The following is a 17,654-nucleotide window of genomic DNA, read 5'->3' as shown; positions in this document are numbered from 1 at the left end:
GATACTGAACATGGAAAGCCTATATAGATATATAATATGTATTGGTTTACTTACAGATAATGCTCCAATTAGAGATACAAAATAAGTTCCTAAGCCACACTGGAAAAAATACATCAGGACTTAACCTACAAAAGTTAAAAGAACCAAATACCTAAGCTTAAACAAGAGCTAAGTAAGCAGTCTCCTCACTTTGAATTCCACCAGATGCCATCTTTCAGCTTTCAGCATATTCAATCTCCTGTGGTGAACTTGCAGTTTCCATACTCTGCCACAAAAAAGTAGATCCCAAACCGGTCATTCATGCTGCTTTTCATTTCCCTATTCTGTATCATTGGGTGGCATAATGAAACTAATTCTAGATAGTCATTTCAGGGTGAATTGCCCTATTTCATTCCACGGTCATTTTTATTATCACTCTTATCTAATGGGCCTTAGTGCTTCGAACTGCACTCAGTAGCCAATCTACACAAAATGTCTCCATTGAAATCAAACTTGCATTTCATTTTCTTAAATTAATAAATACTTTCCTTTGAATATAACCCAGCCCAAACTCCATTCTAGCCAACATTCACCTCCCTAATTGTCTTTAGATCATTCTTACACTTACCAATCTTAACAAAAGGTGCAGAGTTCTGATTGTTATGACAAACTCATCTGGCTATCTGGTCGGAAGTTGGTTCAGATGAATCATGTTTTAACAGACTAACAAGTTGAACTGAAATACGTCAAGTGATGCTAAAGAGCTTACCTCTTTATAGAGAAGAATAGACCTACCCCACCAAAAGACAATGCATTTTTTTCTTGGGACACCCAAAAAAACCTTGTCCTTTAATGGTGTAGGACCATTCTTCTCTTAAAAAGTAGTAGTTCTTTTTAGCATTTCTCTTAACCATCACCCTTCTTAGCTATACGCCTATACATGTAAGGAATGCCAAAACACGAAAAATAGTGTATTGCCCATCAACTCCAATAAAGTGAGTTTGAAGGAACTACCCTTATAAAGCATGCGTTTTAGTGGATCACTTCGAAACAGTTATTAAGTCGTTTCTCTTTATGCTCTTAATCATATACAAATTGGGCGAAATAAAACTTAATTGTTTCCAAACAATCACATTGCAAACCGATTTTTCATCTTGAGAATCACAAACTTTCTAGTTAACCTTTTGAATTTTCAAGACAAAACAATATCCAATGCATCTGATAGAATTTGTTACAGAGAAACTCTACAAGCACAGAAGATTTGTCTTGGGAATCCAAAAAGTTAACTAGAAAATATAATTCACAAGACAAAAAAAAAGTGAGATCAATGTGAAACAAGTCTTGAAAATTGAAATGATTTTCTCTGAGCAACCCTCGAGCAGACTTAGCAGTGTTCTGATTTATCTCTATCAAATACTAATAACATTTCCCTATAAAGAGAAGAGTGAACCTATTCCTCTAAGAGACAATGCTTTTTAATATTGGTGTTGGGAAGGTTGGAATTACAACGTTCCAACGCCTGTATTTCAAGTGAATCCATGAAAAACATGTATTTTAGAGGGTAAGTTCACTCATCTCTTTAAAGGGGCAAGTCCTTGGCATCTCTTTCCCTTTTTTCAATAAGGTGAAGCTTATCTTAAAATATACACCATACAACTCGTATTCATTTTTAAGGATATGAAACAAAGCTTGTAGACCTGTTGAAATCCCATAATGAAGTTCTGTACTCTCTTTCAAATGTAGTTCTACTACTTCATTTTGAGACTTCAGCGCATTGTAAAAGCTTCAAAATATAATTTCATATCTACTTTCTTCTTCAAAATGAACAAGAGTAAAGGCGTAAATACACAGTGTTGACAAACACAAAAGACTACAGTAGGTATGATATTCCAAGACCAAAAGTTCAATACTTAAAAAGATATCTGAACAAAACAAAGCTGACACATCACACCTTTTATGCTATTTCCTCTTACAATGTAAGGATTTATAGAGCAAGTTTTAAAATGTTTTTGTCTTGCTAAAAAGGTTTACCAAAAAAAACTAGAGTATGATGAAGGGCAAATGCACTTAAATTCTATGGCAAATTCCCTCAAAGACATGGGTCTGAGTTTATAGATAAAGGCCTTATGCCAAGACATAGCCAGAACCTACTATAGAGATTTTCATAACCTACCTATATTATACGCTTACACTCCTATAGATATGATTACTACAAAATTGCTAACAGTTTTATCAACATATTCATAAAGGAAATGTAGTAAAGGTTAGAATACGCACTAGGAAGTTGAGTGACAACAAAAGCAGCTCCACCAAAATAACAACTCCCCATAGCACGCCCATTCCTCTGATAGTAACTATTGAATGCAAAAGAAGCATGTGCCTCAACAGTGTTAGGATCATAACACGTGGAACCAGGTTGAATCTGACGACAATCAGCACCACCCTCCCCACATGCAAAATCAAGCGCTGCTTGCAATTTCTCTTTCCTAATTTTCTCATTTGCCACACACCAAGTCCCCCCAGACATATTCCTTGTCGACGCACCCTTGTTGACTGGACCCTTGTTGACTGGACCTTTCTCACTTCCACCCCTGTTGACTGGCTTTGACTTCCATTTCTTTAGCTGAGCTGGCGTGAATGGTATTTCGTACACCTTCTCCTCATTAGGGTAAAACAGTCCGTAGTTTCTTTCAGAAGTGGGACCCGGTTTCTTATTCTCGTTAAACAAAGCAAACAGATATACCTCGAGATTCTCATTAGGTCTTAACGGGGTCCCACCACCATTAATCACTCTACGCACCAAGTTCCCGTTATACGCAGCCGCATTTTCTTCACTCGCACCCCTTTCAATTCCATCTCCCTTTGAAGGCCAACCCGTTTCGGTCACAACCATTTTCAAGTCCTCAAATTTCAATGCCGACATTGCCGCAAACACCGCATCAACTTGGGCATCAAACAGGGCAAAATACCTTAACCCATTACCCGAATCCACCACACCCGGGTTTTCTCGAAACAAAGCATAGTCTAACGAGATGACGTCAGTATTCCCTTCGTAAGCAAAAAATGGGTAAGCATTGACCATGAGATAAGACCCGGTTTGTCTAAGAAAACCCAACATGGGTTTAATAACCGGTTCGATTAAAACAGGTTTAAATGAACCGGCTGAAGATGGGTAAGAAGATTGAAGAGCACTTAAAGCAATGGGTGAAGAAACTTTTATAGCAGAATGAAGATTATACTTGAAAAGGGCTGAGTGAATGTTCTGCATTGCAGGGACTAGAAAGTTGGTGGTGTTGTTTGGGTCAGCAAAAACTTCATTACCAACAGCAATGGCATGGATTTGAGTAGATGGGTAATAAGAAAGAATGTTCTTTTGAACCCATTTGAAAGCTAAAGACTTTGTCTTCGAAACAGAGTAGAGTAACTCATTTGGTAATGCTACAGTGACTTCGATGTTGGAACCAGCAAGTGCTTTGAGAACAGACGGGTCAGTGTCGTAAAGCTTGACTCGTTCGATTCCTTGAGATTTTAAGAGCTGTACTACTTTCACTGCTGATGGTAAGTTGTTTGCTACTCGGCCGTAGTTCACTCCTATTTGACCAGCATCTGCAAATGTTGCATGGGAAATTAGTGTCACCACATAAAAGAACAATAAAAAATAAAATGTAAGTACATACCCAGGACATTTTTCTTACCAGCAAGAATGAAGATGGAGATGAAACATAGGAAAATGGTGAGACGGTCCATACTCACTCTGAATCTTGGAGACACAGAGTATGGTGATGGAGTAAAGAGGATATGGAAAATTAAAGATCAAGAATGTTTGGTGATTTTTTATAGAGGAGAGAGAGTGAAGGAAAGAGAATATAATGGGACTGTGTGGGTTGACTGTTGAGTGAATCAAGGCAGTAGTGTGGGACCTACATGGAGTCCACGACAAGAACAAATTTCTGATCAGAGCCACCTGCTACTAACCCCACTTAATTTTAGACCGTTTTAATTACTGTTAAAGATAAATTTGTGCAGTTGGAAAAGTGTATTTTGTTGCACAGCGCCACAAGCGCACAACTCAATGTTGTAAGTTTTAACTTAAACGTGTTACTATAACTCGTGGTTAAATCAGTGAGTTAGTGTTAAGATTAAGTGAATGCATGTAATTGGATGGTGACACGTGTGTGGTAATTGATGGTGAGAACTGACAAAATGAGAAGGTGCAGCTTTTGTCACTATAAAATTGCGAACGTTGGCAAGTGAAAGCAATAGCTGGACTTTGTTGGGCAGTGGAGAAATAATGGAGGTGTGAAACAGTGGTTTCGTGTCTCGGTGGATGAAGTGGTAGAAACTAGAAAGACAAAATCAAAGTGAAACAGTGAAACAAAGACGATCAAAAAGCGATGGTAGTAATTTAGGGAGGTAAATTGGATTGGGCAACCTAAATTTTTTTTTTTTTACAAGTTTGCGTCAAAGCCCAAGCCCAATAACCAATTTAACCGGTCTCTCCATAACGAAACTCTTGAGTCGTTTGAGTGTACACTCAAACAGTCTTGCTATATCGTTTGAGTATACACTATACCACTATATCGTTCTATTGTACATGCATGCGGTTTGAGTTTGTCGTTTGAGAATTGGCTCTCTGAAATATCTATGGAATGATCTAAGCATGCCGATGTCGTTTGTACACTCAAATGGCTTGCCCATATCGTTTGAGTGTACACTCAAATGGCTTGGCTATATCGTTTGAGACAGAGCTCTCTATTTTTTCCATGGAACGGTCTGACCATGTCGTTTGGTATCACATGCAAGCGGTATGGCTAGGTCGTTTGGGGCTTCTATGGGGCGACAAGGGGGAGTTGTTTGGACTAAAATAATTGAGAAGTTCTAAACCAAGAAAATTCCTGATTAACTAATGATTAGCCCGATTAACCAATAAAAATTGATTACATAAACACTAATTACACTTTTTTTACACATAAACACCGAACACTTTTCTTATAATACAAATCATTAATCGATCATAATTGTACAATAATTTATTTAAACAATGATCTGCAAAATTGAATTAGTAATGATCAATTATCAACACATCCCAATTGAATTAGCAAACTTAAAATCCGATTAAAAAATTGGGTTAGAAACAACACAATTAGTTGCACTAACACAATTATATGCACTCTGCACGTACTCTTTATATGTTATGCCATAGTATCTATATAACCAAGTTAAAATATGTAATCAAACATGTCAAAATCTAAAATAATAATTTGTTTTATATCTAAACTTGTTATTTTTCAATTTTTTTTTTCAAGTGTGAATCATAAACTAGTTTGGGGTTTGGGGTTTAAGGTTTAGGGTTTACAAATTTCATACCAACATATTTTACTTAATTATTCAAAATAATAATTTGTTTTATATATAAACTTATTATTTTCCATTTTCTTTTTCAAATTGTGAATTATAAACTAGTTTGGGGTTTAGGGTTTAGGGTTCAGAGTTTACAAATTTCGTACTAACATAAAAATATTTTAATTTCAAACATATTTCACTCAATTATCCAAATCTAAAATAATAATTTGTTTTATATCTAAACTTGTTATTTTCTATTTTTTTTTCAATTGTGAATAATAAACTAGTTTGGGGTTTAGGGTTTAGAGTTTACAAACATATTTCACTCAATTATTCGAAATATATCAAAATTTCAAATATATCTACATAGAATACTCAAGTTTCTCATTTACCCATCACTCCTTTTTTCATACTCAATCAAATACTCAAGTTTCTCATTTACTCATTACTCCTTTTTTCATACTCAATCAAATACTCAAGTTTCTCATTTACTCCTTACTATTTTCACACTTAATCAAAACCCAATCAAAATTCTAAATTAAACACGAAGATGAAGAAGAAGCATTTGAGGTAATGTTTGAGGTGCAACAACAAATTAGAGAAGGAGAAAATAAAAGAAATGTTAAAGGTGAAGAACAACTAATAATACAAAGTGAAGAAGTGGCAAAAAATGTTGAAGGTGAAGGTGAAGAAGTTAAAGAAATAGAAAATGTGACTAGTCGAGCAAATGAGATACCGAGAAATCGTTGATGACAAAGACAACCAAACCTAAATAATGAGGTAACACTTTATTAGAATGAATACAAAACACTTGATTGATTGAATGAATGAATGAATCTATAAGAGAGCATTGATTAGAATGAATGCAAAACACTTGAGTGATTGAATGAATAAATAAATGCAAAACACTTGAATGAATCAAACGACACCTCTGGGTCGTTTGGGGACTCTAGCAACCAACATAGCTGGGTCGTTTGGACCTTCCATGGAACTACATCACTGGGTTGTTTAGGGACCCTATTGGTCGATGTGGCTGGGTTGTTTGGACTAAATTTAGTAAGAAGTTCATTTTTTTTGGTGACTTTGAAATCCCTTATTACACAAATTGTTTTAGACTCTTGTTTTATTCTATATGTAGGATCCTTTGTCGCGATCCTAGAACCAATCCTCTGCAAACTCGAATGACGTAGATTATCAACCGATTTTAAGTGATACAACAGAAATATTTACTACGGAAGAGGTATGATGGAGCAGGCATTGATTTCATTTCTTTTTAAAAATTTTCTAAATGTAATTTTATTAGTGTATTAATAATAGTTGTTGTTTTTTATTTGTTTAGGTCTTTCATACACGTAGCGAGCTGCGGCAATTGGTTGGGTAACCGCTAGAGGAAAACACGTTAATGTGGTTGTGGTAATTGAAAAGTCGGAGTATGCTAAGGGAAACCGAGTAGCAAGATTGAATTTGGCTTGCGAGTGCTCGGGTGTGTATCGGTCACACAAGAAGGAAGGCGAAGGGAGGGCTAATAAGAGAAAGTCTAGAACCAAGAAATCAGGATGTCCATTTAAGTTAAAAGGTGTTTTCCAATGCGACACTGTCGATAGTTGGAAAATAGAAGTTAAAAATAGTATTCACAACCATGTATTGGTGAAAACCCTTGAAGGACAAGCATTTGCTACTCGTCTGACCGTTCCAGAGTTCGGGTACTTGTCAGAGATGAGTAAGTGTGGAATAAAGTCTAAACAAATTTTGGATTTCATCAAGAATAGATATCATGAAAACATATCTAGTATATCCCAAGTCTACACTGCAAGGCAGAAGGTGAGGAGATTGGATATGAACGGTTTCACACAATTGCAGAGATTGCGTGAGTTGTTAGCAAAAGAATATTATTTTGAGGAGTTGAGAGAGGATGAGAATACCGAGGAGATAACGGGGTTGTTATGGACCCATCCAGAAGGTGTTAAGTTGGCTCAGACTTTTCCAATAGTTTTCATGTTAGACGCTACCTACAAAACTAACAGGTATCGGTGGCCTTTCGTACAATTTGTTGGGGTGAGTTCAACGTGGAAGTCTTTCACCGTGTGTCAGGTGCTACTTCAGTCTAAAACAATAGTCAACTATGAGTGGGCCCTGTGTCAGTTTAGTAGCTTGCTTGGTGATAGAAGCCCATCCGTGATCGTGTCTGATAGGGACTTGGCCCTGATGAGTGCCACTGATAAAGTTTTCCCTAATGTACAATAGCATCTATATAGATGGCATATCGCTACGTACGTTCTTTCAAAATGTTACGATATTTTTCCAAGCACAGAACTTGTAGAGAAGGCCCAGTTTTCGTGGAACACTGTAGTCAAATCGAAGACAGAGATTATTTTCCAGCGAAGATGGGATGCTTTGGAAAAATATTACTAGATTGAGTACTCCAATTTTGTTAGTTATTTGCGAGAGACTTGGTTTCCTCACAAGGATCGATTCGTATGTTGTTGGACTGACCAATACATTCACTTTGGGAGTACAACAACCAATAGAGTTGAAGGGTTTCATGCTCAAGTGAAGCGTGTACTAGGAAATGCAAACTATCATGATTTTTTGAGTATGTTTAGCTTAATCCACCCGATTTTAGAGATCCAAATGTCCGAGATTAGAGCTATCTTCGAGAGGAGTATGATTGTAACTCAGCACCACCACCAGATTCCTTAATTTGTTTCATGAACTCAGAGGCCTTATCTCACGCAAATGTTTGGACTTGTTATTTAAAGAAATAGATACCTGCGTAAAATGTGTTAAAGATGGAGAGATCAGGTGTTGGTGTTATTTACGCACGAGCCATGGACTTCCATGTGCTCATGAATTAATTAAGTTTGAATAGCAAGAGTGGTCCATCCCTTTGACTGCTATCAACCCCTTTTGGAAAATATTGTATGCTTCTCCCAATGTGTTAGTGGGTGTTGGTCCTGATGTTAGACATTCGATTGACTTGTTCATGAAAAGGCTTGCAATGGTTTTTGAAGAAGAGTAGAGTGTTATGATTAGGAAGCTTATGGAGATTGTCGTACCAGAAAGTACATGGCTAGTACCGCCTCGTGAGGAAGCAAAAACCAAAGGTAGCTGCAAGGGAAAACGTCTAACTGGAGATGAGAAGAGGTTCATCTCATTTTGAACGTTCTCAACTTGACCATGAGGAGTGGGTCTTGTCACAACAAAATACTACGCCCACCCAAAACACCCACACCACACCAAGAAATAAGCCTTCTCCAAAAACACCAACCCAAAACACCCACACCACACCAAGAAAGAAGCCTTCTTTAAAAACAACCACCCAAAACACCCACACCACACCAAGAAAGAAACCTTCTCCAAAAATACCAAAAACAACCACACCAAGAAATAAGGCTTCTCCAAAAACAACCACACTATGAAATGTGAAAGATGGGGTAGATTTTAGAAATACGAGGGGTTCTAAGGATTACGGGTTGGATACTCCTGAAGAAATGCACAAATACATTGTTAGAGTCAATGACCCTGTTGGCGATGACAACTATGGTTATATAGCTTTGTGCATTGCATTAGGAAGAAGTCAAGAAGATTGGCCGCATATGAGAAAGGACTTGTACCAAGAGCTTATTGACCACCTCCCTCTTTATTATACTTTGTACAGTCAAAATGAGGTTGTTTATGTGAATAAAACAATCCCACATGAAGAAGGTTACACACCCTTAAATAAGTGGATGAACATGCCTTTTGTTGGATACCTATTTGCTTCAAGATTTAATGTTGTCCTCCTAAATTTAGGAAGTTGTCAGTGCTTTCTTATCATGCCGCTGAGAACCCACGCAAATCCTGAGAGAGTGAAAAAAGTGTTGGGTAGCGCACATGTTAGTGGAATCATTTTGTCAATGTTGAACTTGTTGAAGATTGTCCGGTTCCTCCAGTAATGTGCCAATGGCTTAGAGCTCGATATGATATTGCTGAAAGTTGGAATTTGGCATTCATAGCAAGGCAATTGTAATTTATGGTATTGACCATTCCCAATCTAATATGGGAAGACGAGCCTATTAAAGACCCAACAGTACATGTTATCGACTAAGTTGTTCGTATGTTGTTGATATGCTATTTTGATGTAATTTGTAAATTCATTTTGACATGTTATTTTGATGTAATTTGGAACAAATGTAATTTGATTTGATTTTTATGTTATTTGGAAATAGTGTTTAGGCTTTTATTTGATTTGATTTGGACATCGAGTGATTGACTAAGTTGATTTAGACGGCAATCGAGTGATCGACTAAATTGATTCGCACGACAATCGAGTGATCGACTAAGTTGTACAATGTTGTCAATATGATATTTTGATGTAATTTGGAATAAGTGTAATTTGATTTGATTTGATTTTAGCCCGAACGACATGGTGAAGTCGTTTGACCTTTGAACCGAACGATCTGAACTGGTCGTTTGACCTTTGAACCAAATGGTCTGAGCTGGTCGTTTGAGACAGAGTTCTCTATTTTTTCATGAAACGATCTGAGCAGGTCATTTGACCTTTGAACCAAATGATCTGAACTAGTCGTTTGACCTTTGAACCAAACGGTCTGAGCTGGTCATTTGAGACAGAGTTCTATGTTTTTTCATGAAACGATTTGAGCTGGTCATTTGGGAATTCAAAGGAACGATGTGGCTGGGTCGTTTGAGCATTCAAGGGGACGACATGGCTGGGTCGTTTGGACAAAAAAATGTTAGAATTTCATTTTGTTTTTACAACACTTTCATATCCAAAAAACAAACAAATTCCACTTTCAAAACATCAAATTCATATACACTTTCAAATTCATTTTAAAACATCAAATTCCACTTCAAACCATCAAATTCATATACATCAAATTCAATTCGAATACATTAAATTCCACTTCAAACCATCAAATTGGATTCCAACACATCAAATTCAAATCGAATACATCAAATTCCACTTCAAAATACATCAAATTCAAAAATACATAAATTACCTCAAAATCGGAAGCCACATTCAAAAATCAATTATGATAACTGTACCGCCCACCACTGTACTTCCACCTAGTCAAGTTGTATGCCTCCTCGAACGAGGACCTTGCTTCTTCGGGAATATTATTCCCATCCAATTGCAATTGACTCAAACCTCTCTCTAGCAATTGACTCGTTTCATTGAGGACGTTGTTCTATTTAAATAAGAATGCAAAATAATTATTAATTATCATTTTAAAAGACCGTAACAAAAACACAATTAGAAAATCACAATACTCACAATTGGTGCACAAGTGGGAAGTGTATGTAGGGAGAAATAGATAGGAAGCCTCTCGGGATTTACCAATTGAATGTGAGAATGCCTCACATACCACTCCATGTAGTTTGGATGACACTCCCATGGATAAATACAGATGGGTCCTCGATTGTTGCGTTGGATCACATGATTCTGCTACGACTCCCAATATACAAGCCCAACAGTTGTCAATGTCCATTTTACTTCATACCCGCGTTCGGCTACAGTCCTAGTCGTTTAATTTGGTGTTAGAGGAGCTGCAGATATAAACTGCACATGACCCAATTGATGCATGACCCTTGCAATGGCGTAAATTTGCACAACATCAAAAAAACAGATCATTCCCTCAAAAAAGGTAATGTAATCGACTGGGCGTATAACTCTGACATTATCGTATGGACGCCAATCAACCTTAAACAAAATAAAATGTGTCATTAATCACATACTCAAATAATCAATTACTAAAAAAAAATTTGAAACAAACTGAAATACTTACATTAAACACCCTCATAACATCAATTATCGCTCGATAATACTGCAATGCATGACATGGGTTCTCATAGTGCACAACGCTAACTGTGTGTCTAAGAACACGCGACCTAGCCAACTTATACTCCAAGTTTGGGATTGGCTTGAATAACAGAAAGTACTAATAGATCCATGCCTAGATATATACACACACAGTTAACATACTAATAGAATAATATAATTAACATTAAAAATAATTTGCACAATATTTAAGTTTTCCCTGTAGAAGATTCAGGAAGCCCGAAACACCTTTCACCTTCGCACACGTGGCAGTCCCAAGTCCTCTATATAGAAAGGCAAAAATTGCTACACCCTACGCATACTCGCTGATCTCACTGAATTTCAGCAATAGCCTCAAATAATAGACAGGCACTCCAGTCTCAAACTTGTCGATGAAGATGGTACATCCAAAGAAAAATAGTAGATAAGCTCTTACAGCCCGTTGTAACTCCACCAAAGTCGACACCTTCCCCTTTACATTCCCATCTTTATCCTTATCACGAACCTTCCTAGCAAACTGGCTCCGCATGAATTCCAGTCTTACCTTTGAAATGAACCGGCTCGCGTCTATCTCTGCTTTAATCACAGGCAGCGAGACACCCAGAGCACGGTGTAGGAGACTCTCTGATTGTTCACGGGTCAACTCCGTGTTCTCTCGCACTGCTCTGCCTCTAATCGCAACGCCTAGGATTTAGGAGACATCATCCAAAGTCATAGTCATCTTCCCAAATGGCATATGGAAGGTGTTGGTCTCTGGATGCAACCTTTCTACAAACGCAGAGACTAACACCGGATCTTGATGTTTGTAACACCCAAATACTAGATCATAAAACCCAGTCCTCTTAAGCTCATTTTCAAATATGGTAGATCTTTTGAACTCATTCTTGAGATCCCATTGGCTTAACTTGGATAGATGCGGAACACACTTCAATACTCCGCGCTCCGCCTGAAATAACAAAGACTTAATGAGGAGAAGCAAAATGTTTTGTAAAGACAAAGGAAAATCAAGGTACTAAGTCTATGATAATACCTTATTTTACCAAACATCATGAGCCACATGCATCGAATAGTCATACAGAAGCTCTGACTTAGTAGGGCCACCACCATATACACCTCGTGTGTACTCCAAATCATCCTTGGATTTTCTCACATAGTTTATACCACTGGAGGTGCTTCAACTTCCATCAATTCTTCCAAATCATCATCCTCATCATCATTGTCATCCTCTTCATCACCCTCCTCATCACCAAACTCTTCCCTATCATCTCCATCTTCACCTGAGTCATCCCTATCATCATCCCCATCATTTTCAACTATACTCTTCCCATGATCCATTGCTACATTTACATATACATCTAAATCTGTATCTACACTATCTAAATCTTTATCTACATTAATATCACCCTCACTCTCAGTTTCACTATCACTCTCAATATCTACATTACTCGAAACAACCTCATTATGGTCCTCTCTACGCACTGAGGCCAAGGTGCCCGCTCCCCTTTTTCTCTTCTTCTCTCCTTCTACATCACTTACATTAGTAGGATCATCATCTGCTTTTCAATTACTTCTACGGATTGAAGCTGTTGTTTTCGACCCCCTATCTCTCTTCTTCTCAAGCTCAGGCGCGTCACCGCGACCCGAAGAGGAACCGCTACAATCAAAAAACTTCTTTACACCCTTGAATGTAGATTTAGCTATATTCTTGACATTCTTTGATCGAGGACCCATTGCTACAAAGAAAAATAAAACAAGTATTAGCTACTATTACAGTTCCAAAATCTCTAAACTTCCAAAACTTCAAAAAATTCCAAAAAGGATTACTTCGCAACGAAACAAATACCATAATTGGTAATGTAATCGAACTAAAACTAACCAAAAAAACTAATCGAAATAATGTTATAATTGGTAATGGAATCGAACCTATTACTACAACGAAACAAACTTCTACTAAGATTATTAAAAGAAAAATCGAACACCATTAAATTCAAACAATTTTCAATAGATAATGGAATCGAACTAAAACTAATTAACAAACTCTAGTATTAAACCAGACATTGTATTACTACTCAAATTAAGCTTTCATATATTTTTTTTCTATATGTCCAGCTAAATTACAACGTTTTATACATTTCGAGTTAAATTAAAATTCTTTCGACATTACGATCACTACAATTACTAAGACGGATAGGTGAATAACACAAACAATCAAACCCTACAATCACTACAAACACTCAACTCTATACAGAAATTTGAACACTCAACTCCTTACAAACACATTCAAATGACCTCATTGGGTCGTTTGGGCAATATACAAAACGACCTCGCTGGGTCATTTGGGGCATCTTCAAATGACCTCACTAGGTCGTTTGGGTTTTTTTCAAACAAAAACAATAATTCGTTTTAGTACTTCCAAACAACCTTGCACTCACCAAAATAATAACAAAACATTACGAGTAATCAAAATAACAATAACAACCATACTCATTATTCAACAATATACACAAAAAATTGAGAAACTAGAGTTTAATAAAAAAAGGAAATAAATTAAATTGTGCACTCACCAAAATTGTTATTCGAAACTGGAGAAATGATTGTTTGCACCAAACTCCAAACTCTCTCCAAACTCCAAACTCTCAACCAAACTCCAAACTTAACTCTCAATCTCCACAATGCGCCCAAACATAATGTCCACAATGAGTATTAACAACAATGTCCACAATCAATTCAAACTCAAACTCAAAATTTGTTTTGGGTGTTTTTTGGGGTTTTTGGTGAAAAATCGCGAGAGAGATGACCGATTAGTGCATTTTTTGTCGGTATGCGTTGAGGAGGGGGGGGGGGGGGTGTATTGGGTTTTTGCTGTTGGGCTTCGTTTTTGGGCTTGGGCTGGAGGCTGCCCAATCCAATTCATGTGGCGCCCAATATAGGACTCTTTAGGGAGGTTGAATGGTTGAGTCCAGCTACACAGTAACCGGGTACTGGGATCCCATTCCAGTTGGATTCTCTGCCGCGTGTCCGAGTAACCAAAACAAACCTACACACGTTTCCTTCATAAAATAATTTTCTCACGATGAAAAGTCAAATTACAGTCCAAAGTCCTTCTGCCTAATCCAAACTCACTTCTTTCCGATAACCTTTTTACGGAGTAATGGAAATTCTTGATTTAAGAAATCTCTATGATTTTCAATAGACTCTAATCTCTTACTGATCGAGGTAAGATACCAAGTGTTAACATGATGTTATCACCGTCCCAACATCAAGATATATAATTATATATGCTATAAGTTTATCATGTACGTCAAAAATTTGAAAGAGACGGACCACAAATATACACAATTTCAATCTAACAAGCATTCCCAAATAATCACCCTTCATACTCATTTAGTCTACCTCCCTAAAACTGCCCATATATATATATATATATATATATATATATATATATATATATATATATATATATATTTTTTTTTTTTTTTTTTTTTTCTTTTCTTCTGTTGGTGGGTTTTCTTATTCTCACCAGTGTTTGGTTGCAAATAACTCATGAGAATTAGAATTCTAACAAGACTTGGATTCTCACTTAAGATGACATTGGTAATGAGATCCACTTTACGAATAGCTCGGTCAAATGAAGAAACAATTATCATCTCCTTTGAGAAATGGAGCATTGCCACTAAAACCTCATGGAAACACTTGCTAATAGTTTGTGTTGAATATTGAAATTGATCCACTATTGCTCGATTTTGCTTATTGTGACCAATAGTCATTAAAAACATAATCATTTTTTCCTTTACATCAACATGTTTACTATCATGAAACCATTTCATTTGTCAAAAGTGATCACATAACATAATGAAGGAAAGATTCTTCAACCTTAACATGTTAAACATATGTGTGGAAGTTCCACGTAGAAGCTCTAGCCTGTATGAATATTTTCCCAGTAAGCGAGGATATGCATATCTTCTACCTTATATGCTTACGATTTGTCGAAAGCCATGTGAATATTATGATTAAATAGATTAATAACCATTGACATGGTGTCATCTTCCCTGAATTAAAGTAAAAAAAACAAAATCAAATGATAACCTCGTAGTAACAAGTTTAAAATAACCATTACCAATAATCAAGTAAAAAAATTACTCATAAATGCGGAGTCATAATAACCAATATGATAGTAATCCAATTCAACAAAATGTAAATACTAAAGTCATGCAAACAACACATGTAAATACGAAAGTCATGCAAGTAACACATCATTTGCATAGATTAGGTCATCCTAGAAGTAATATTCTTCAAGAATTGGATTTTAAGTCTATTTTCTTGAAGATTATTAAGAAGTTTCTTGTTGTAAGAAGGGTAGAGGGAAAGAGCTTCCAAGGAGTTAAGGTAAAGAGAACGAATCATCTAGTAAACCCAAATCATATAACTCTTGCACGTGCGCATCACCTTTATCCACAAACTTTTTGTCTCCTATGGTATCAGTCTTCACCATATCCACAAGCTCTCCAATATTTTTTGATAAGATCCCAAAACTGTAGTTTTAACCCCTTAATAATACTACTTTAAGACCAATTATGCGAGTAATAAATAAGAGTTAATGTTAATTACATGCTTTTATGTATTTCAGGCATGGAACTCAATTATGTGCAGAAATGTGCCACTTTGGCAATATAAAGGAGCAAAGGGTTGGTTGCTAAGAAGTTCTGTGATAAAGGCCAAGATTCAAGGAGACAAAGCCTTTATAAAGCCCGATTAAAAGTTGAAAAGTCAACACGGGCAGAAATAGTGTACAAGTCAGCAGAACTTCCAAATACCATATCTTTGGACTCAGGCCTCGGATTTGGGCCTACCTTACGTCAAAACGACCGGCTTGGAAAGAGCTTTCCAATGGTCCAAGATTTGACCCAATCAGAAGAGCAAAAATGGAAGAAAAGTATGCTAAAGTCAAAGCCAGCTTAAACGGGCTCTGTGGACTGAAGATATTGGGCTTTGGGCTCGATTTTCCGGCCCAAAACATGGCTCCTCAGCCCATGCACGAAATTGTGGATCTGGTCTCCTCCTTTACATAAAACAAGACTTACCTCTTAAGAAAGGGGGAGTTAGATAGCTTAGAATAGAAAGTAGCCATTAGAATAGCTTGTAGATTTAGTTTTTGAATTTCAATTAGTAATTAATTAGTTTCATTCCTTGTTTTAGATTAATTATTTGAATCATTATTTTTCATTCATTAGATAAATAAATAAAATAGATAAATAAAATATATAAAATAAATGAAATATATATGGGTGGAAAGTGACTCGAAATCTGTAGTCCAAGCTTTTCAGGAGAATAAAATACATTGGAGAGTCCGAGAAAGGTGGCAAACTATGATGGAGCAGGCAGCATGAATCAATGTCACAGCCACTTGGAGAGAGACTAACCTTGGAGCCGATAGCTGCTCTAAACATGGGGATAACTTGGCTCAAGGTGAAAGAAAATGGTGGGATAGTAGACCACTCTTCATGAAGAATCTAGAGAATCACTACACCACTTATTTTCGTTTTGTCCACTAGATCATTGATGTTTTAGGAAAGGTACACATATGATGTAACCTTCATTAAGCAGTTCTTAATATGTAACTTCCACTTTTGTAACCCTTATTCTTTATTAATCAATTACCTTTAGCAAAAAAAGTAGATAAATAAAATAGTAGTTCTTGTTAATTTCGATTTTGTCATTTAAATTTGTTTAGATCTAATTTCAATTATTGTTTGTTATTCATTTCCTAGTTATTAATTTGGATTTCAATTCTTGAGTAGTTAAATTAGTAAAGTTCAAATCTTTATATTATGTCTAGTTTTAATTCATTTGGAAATGATAGTTTGATGAATCAAGGCTAAACCTCCATTAGAGGGGTTTGATGAAACCTTGATGAAAACTTGATTGTGTAGTATAGAATCGTTGTAAGAATTTATTTCACTCTAGAAGGTCGTTGATTCGCCATGAGAATGGGTGGACGACCTCACATGCTAGTTATGAATTGGTAGAAATGCCATATATAATTAGGGATTGGAACGACCAATTCTTACTGTAAGAATTGGTTTACAACAAATCTATGCTAGTTTATTAAGTTGGATTCAAGGTGGAATCAAATTCCCCTAATTCTTTATCTAGATTTAACTCTTAGCATTCTGTCATTCCGTTATTTGTATCTTGTTATTTGAATTCACATCGTAGTATAAATTCACTTCGTAAATCTCTCATTGATCTTGGATAGACCATCAATTATAGAAAACTTGAATGCTAAAGAACTAGGAGTGGAACGAATCTTCTATTCCAACTCTACGTCAATAGGATCGAGAGTAGAAAACAAATATCTTTGATAAGTCTAGTATAAGCCACAGTTTGTAGTTTTACTTGCGTTTAGAGTTTCATCGCTTTATTCATTAGTAAAACTATATTTTTACGATTATCAAATGGCGCCGCTGCCATCTTAGTACTCTTTAGTATTGCTTTCTTTAGAATTGATAGTTTT

General features: G+C 36.3%; 1 protein-coding gene across 1 annotated transcript; it reads right to left on the bottom strand.

Annotated features, from left to right (window-relative positions):
* Window positions 1–3,957, bottom strand: LOC147475344 (glucan endo-1,3-beta-glucosidase 12-like). The gene is made up of 3 exons (XM_086582555.1): window positions 3,675–3,957; window positions 2,257–3,585; window positions 1–265 (listed from the first exon to the last, which is right to left on the bottom strand). Exons 1-3 carry the CDS (start codon window positions 3,724–3,726, stop codon window positions 231–233), a joined length of 1,416 nt encoding a protein of 471 aa, XP_086438681.1. The 5' UTR covers window positions 3,727–3,957; the 3' UTR covers window positions 1–230.
* Window positions 3,958–17,654: the final 13,697 nt, after the last annotated feature.

The sequence above is a fragment of the Coptis chinensis genome, chromosome 9, assembly GCF_015680905.1.
Source record: "Coptis chinensis isolate HL-2020 chromosome 9, ASM1568090v1, whole genome shotgun sequence".
Lineage (NCBI taxonomy): Eukaryota > Viridiplantae > Streptophyta > Magnoliopsida > Ranunculales > Ranunculaceae > Coptis > Coptis chinensis.
The sequence above is the reverse complement of the archived record's forward strand: the minus strand, read 5'-3'. Positions and strand labels throughout refer to the sequence as shown.

Coding starts and splice junctions, on each gene's coding strand:
- LOC147475344 (XM_086582555.1), bottom strand. CDS start 3,726: ATGGACCGTCTCACCATTTTCCTATGTTTCATCTCCATCTTCATTCTT. Junction 3,586..3,674: donor CTCCATCTTCATTCTTGCTG/GTAAGAAAAATG, acceptor CAACATTTGCAG/ATGCTGGTCAAATAGGAGTG. Junction 266..2,256: donor TGTTGTCACTCAACTTCCTA/GTGCGTATTCTA, acceptor TTTTTGTGGCAG/AGTATGGAAACTGCAAGTTC.